Source organism: Penaeus vannamei, chromosome 6 (genome assembly GCF_042767895.1).
Source record: "Penaeus vannamei isolate JL-2024 chromosome 6, ASM4276789v1, whole genome shotgun sequence".
Taxonomy (NCBI): Eukaryota; Metazoa; Arthropoda; class Malacostraca; order Decapoda; family Penaeidae; genus Penaeus; species Penaeus vannamei.
The window spans coordinates 17,339,515-17,344,514 of NC_091554.1; the positions used below are offsets into that span (position 1 = coordinate 17,339,515).

General features: G+C 27.3%; 1 protein-coding gene across 10 annotated transcripts in view; it reads left to right on the plus strand.

Moving 5' to 3' along the window:
• Window positions 1-5,000, plus strand: part of nab (NGFI-A-binding protein homolog) — a 369,734-nt gene that overhangs the window by 225,281 nt on the left and 139,453 nt on the right. For 8 of the 10 annotated variants that reach the window (XM_070122676.1, XM_070122680.1, XM_070122681.1 and 5 more), the window contains one exon: window positions 514-627. In XM_070122676.1, the coding sequence (XP_069978777.1) occupies window positions 514-627 (114 nt within the window). The remainder of the gene's footprint in view (window positions 1-513; window positions 628-5,000) is intronic. The other 2 variants (XM_070122677.1, XM_070122683.1) reach the window with 1 other exon arrangement.

Consider the following 5,000-nt stretch of genomic DNA (forward strand, 5'->3'; position numbering starts at 1 on the left):
TTTCCCCCCCCCCCCATTCTCTCCTCCCTGCCCCCCTCCCCAACCCTCCCCATACATGCATCCTCTAAACCCCATCTAAGACCACCTCTTACCCGTCCATCCATCTCTCCCACCCCCACCCCATCACCTCCTCACTCCCCATACCCACGTGACATCACCCCCCATACAATTTCCTGCCCCACCCCTTCTCCCGTAAACCCCATATTTCACCCCCCACCCCATGCACTCGCCTCTCCCTCCACCCCACCCCATACACTAGCCTCCTCCACTCCCCCCACCCCATGCACTCTCCTCACCCCACCCCCCTCCCCGTACACTCGCCTCCCCCCTTCCCTCCACCCCCATACCTTCGCCTCCCTCCTTCCCCCCACCCCATACATTCGCCTCACCCACCCACCCCCTCCCCGTACACTCGCCTCCCCCCTCCCCCCCACCCCATACATACGCCTCCCCCGTCACCCCCCCCCCCCCCCCCTAGTCCCCTCGGCTCTAACCCCCGCTCTCCTCCCGCAGTGGCCGTAACTTCGCAGCCGAGCAACGAATCGGAGCTGCAGCTGTACCGAGTGTTGCAACGAGCCAACTTGCTCAATTACTACGATACGTTCATCAGTCAAGGTACCGTGAAAGGTCATTATGAAACTACAGTCAGTATAGTCTCATTTATAAGAAATGGATGTTGTGTTTTGTGAAATGGCCCCCTGTTTATCATTCTTTTATATCATACACATAGGCTATTATATTGCCTGTAGTTCATTAGACTGGCTGGCTGTCTTTTTTTTCTCTTTCTTTTTTGTATGTCTTTCCAACGCTGTATTTCACTCGTGTGTTAGAGACAACCTTGCTTTTCGTGTGTACTTCCAAGATTGGGAATTACTGTTCTTTTTTTTTTTTTTCTTCTCCTGGCATGCGAATCTTCATCTTTATTAACTTTATGGTTCATAAGGGATATTTTTATTATCAATATTACTAATAATGATGATAACATGATGGCAGCAGTTATAGTAATACTATTGAAAAGAGAGATTGGTAGATGGTAATAATGATGCTAATAGTCAGTAACAATGAGAAAATAATGATAAAAATAATGTTAGCAAGGAATAAAGGTAATGAAAGGATATGATAATAGTAGTAATAATTATCATGGTAATGGTAGTAATATCAATTACGATATTAGTTATGTTATTCATTATCAGCATTTTACCAGTAGTAGATCTAGTAGTTTTAGTGCCATCCTTATGGTGAATTTTCTTGAGATTATCATTATTATTCTTATTAGTATTATTGTTATTATTGCTCGTTTTTATGATTGTAGTTAATATTATTATTATTATTATTATTATAACAATGATAATGATAATGAATATAGTAATGATTATCACTAATGTTATTATTAGTATTGTCATTATTGTTATTATTATTATTATTATTATTATTATTATTATTATTATTATAACTATTACTATTGTTATCACTAGCATTGTTATTCTGTTGCTGTTGTTATCATTGTTATTGTTATTATCATTAGGATTTTTATTATTATTTTTGTTAGTTTTATTTATAATTACTTTTACTAGTACTTTAGTTTTTTTGTTATTATTATCATTATTTTTATTATTATTATTATTATTATTATTATTATTATTATTATTATTATTATTATTATTATTATTATTGTCATTATTATTATTATTATTATTAATATCATTATTACTATTATTACTGTTATCATTATCATTATCATTTTGTTGGTGTTATCATCGTTATCATTATTTTCATTATTATTATTATTATCATTATGATGATAATAATAATAATAATAATAATAATAATAATGATAATGATAATGATAATAATGATAATAGTAATAATGATGATAATAATGATGATAATATAGTGATAATAATGATAGTCATTGGTGTTTTTGTTATTATTATTATTATTATTATTATTATTATTATTATTATTATTATTATTATCATTACCATCATTATTTTTATTTTTGTTACCATTACTATTATTGTTATTATTATTATTATTATCATTTTTATTATTATTATTATTATTATTATTATTATTATTATTATTATTATTATTATTATTATTATTATTATTATTATTGATATTATTATTATTATTATTATTATTATTATTATTATTATTATTATTATTATTATTATTATTATTATTGTTATTATTATTTATTCTTAATATTATTATTATTATCGTTATTATTATTGCTATTATTATTATTGTTGATATTATCATTTCCATGATCAGCATTACCATCCATGCCTTCATAACCACCATTTTATTATCCTTATGAGCCTGACCATCATTATTATTGTTATCATAGTTATCATCATTATTATTAGTGTTTTGTTTTTGTTTGCCTTTTTCTAATGTATTATTGTTGTTGTTGTTGTAATTATAACTACCATTATCGTAATGACAATTATTATCATTATTATTATTGGTATCAATATTAGCATGAGCATCAGTATCATGATTGTCAGTATTATTATCAATAGTGCCATTGTAAACTGATAATACTATCATTAGCACAATGGTTAATTTCATTTTTTAAATTATACTTATCAGTATTCTTATTATCATTAATCTTATTACAATTATTATTACTATTAATATTGATTATTATGAGTGCTAATGATATTTATGATAATACTAATAATACTAATACTAATACTAACAATAATGATAATAATAATAATAATAACAACAATGATAATAATAATAATGATAATAATAATAATGATAATAATAACAACAATAATGATAATAATAGTAATAATAGGAATAATAATAATAATAATGATATCATTATTGTTATTACAATTATTATTATCATCATTATTGTTGTTATTGTTATTATTGCCATCATTATTATGAAATTATCATTATTATCATTATTGATGTTATTATTGTTGTTGTTGGTGTTGCTGTTGTTGTTGTAATTATTATTTTCATTATTGTTGTTTTACCTATTATTATTGTTGCTGCTATTACTATTAGCATTATCAATATTATTGTTATCATTATCATTATCATTTTCATCCGTGGTATAGTTATTAGTATTATGAATATAATTACATTATGAATATTGTTACTCTCAAATTTCGAATATTACCATAACGGTTATTTACAGTGATGCACCATCATTATTATCAATATTGGCCTTCTATTCTTCCATGATGCTTATTACTACTATCATCATCATCAGTAATACTTTTACTGTTATTGTTATTGTTTCTGATATCACTACTATCATTACCACAATCGTAATTAATATTTCCAAGCATACTATGAAGTGCAGTTCTTATTGCTGCCTCTACCCTGACATTTCTGTTCGAAGGAGGGTAATGAAAATAGTATTGAAAGTACTTAGTCGTCGTAACTGTAATGGCGACGATAAGGATAATTGCAAGATGATAACACAAATGGTTATGTTGACAATGTTAAGAGTAACTGTTTTGATAAAAGTGATGAAGGGAGCACAATGATTTTGATAATGAGGATAATAATAATGATCTTTGTAACAGTGATAATGATGATGATAATGATAACGATAATGATAATGTTGATAAAGATGATCATCATCAGGATAATACAAGTAATGATCATAATGATCAGAATAATAATGATCATAATAGTAATACTGATTACGATGATAATGAAAATAATTAGGATAAAAATGAAATTTATGATAATGATAACAGTAATAATAAAATGATGATAATACAACTAATAATAATAAATATGGTAATGATAATAATGATGATAATAGTAATGATAATAATAATAATAGTAATAATAATAATGATCGTAATAACAATAATAATATTAATGATAATAATGATAATAATAATAATAATAATAACAATAATGATATGATAATGATAATGATAATAATATTAATGATAATGATAATAATATTAATGATAATGATAATAATAATATTAACAGTAATAATGATAACAATAATGATAATAATAATAATGATGATAATGATAATAATGATAATGGTAATAATGATAATAATGATAATGATAATAGTAATGATAATAATGATAATAATAATAATTGTAAAAATAATAATAATGATAATAATAATAATAATAATGATAATGATATTGATAATAATGATAGTAATAATGGTAACAATAAAATGATAATATTATTGATAATGATAATAGTAATAATGATAATAATGATAATAGTAATAATAATAAGGATTTTAATAATGATGATGTGATGATGATAATGATTTTCATCATTGTGAAAATAATGATAATGGTAGTAATGACAATTATGATAACGATTACTATTAACCATTGATATTACCATCACCATTATTATCATTATCAACATCATCGTCACCATTATTCTCATCATCATTATCATCAGTATCATTATGCTTTTACCATTATTGCTATCATCGCCATTATTACCATTCTCAATATTATTACCATCATCCATATCATTCCATCGTCATCTTTACCATCACTCCCTTTATCAGCCATAATTTCACCACTTTTTCCCATTCGTCTGTCCTCACAACTTTGAAACACTATTCAATATGTTTTGCATTTTAGTGGAACGAGGTGGGTACATTACACATATCTGCACTGAACAATGCTTCATTATAGACCTTATTTACCGTGGGATAGAGTTACGATGTACAGCTTATTAAAATTTCCCTGTGGCCGAGTGATAATAAGGACGAGGCTGCCGTTGCGTTCTTGTTTATGATGCAACACAGAATAAAGTTCGACCGGCGTTGGAAATTTCTTGCAATAGAGTTAATAAATGTTGAAGTTCTCAAGTATGTTGTTATTGCTGCCGTATGCGATGCTTGGTGAATGTTATATGATATCATTTTGTGGGTGTCCCAGTTCTTATCTTTTATGTTGCAGTTATCATTTTTATTACTTGTATTCTTCTTATTATTTATTATTACAGTATTCTTATTATTGTTGTTATTT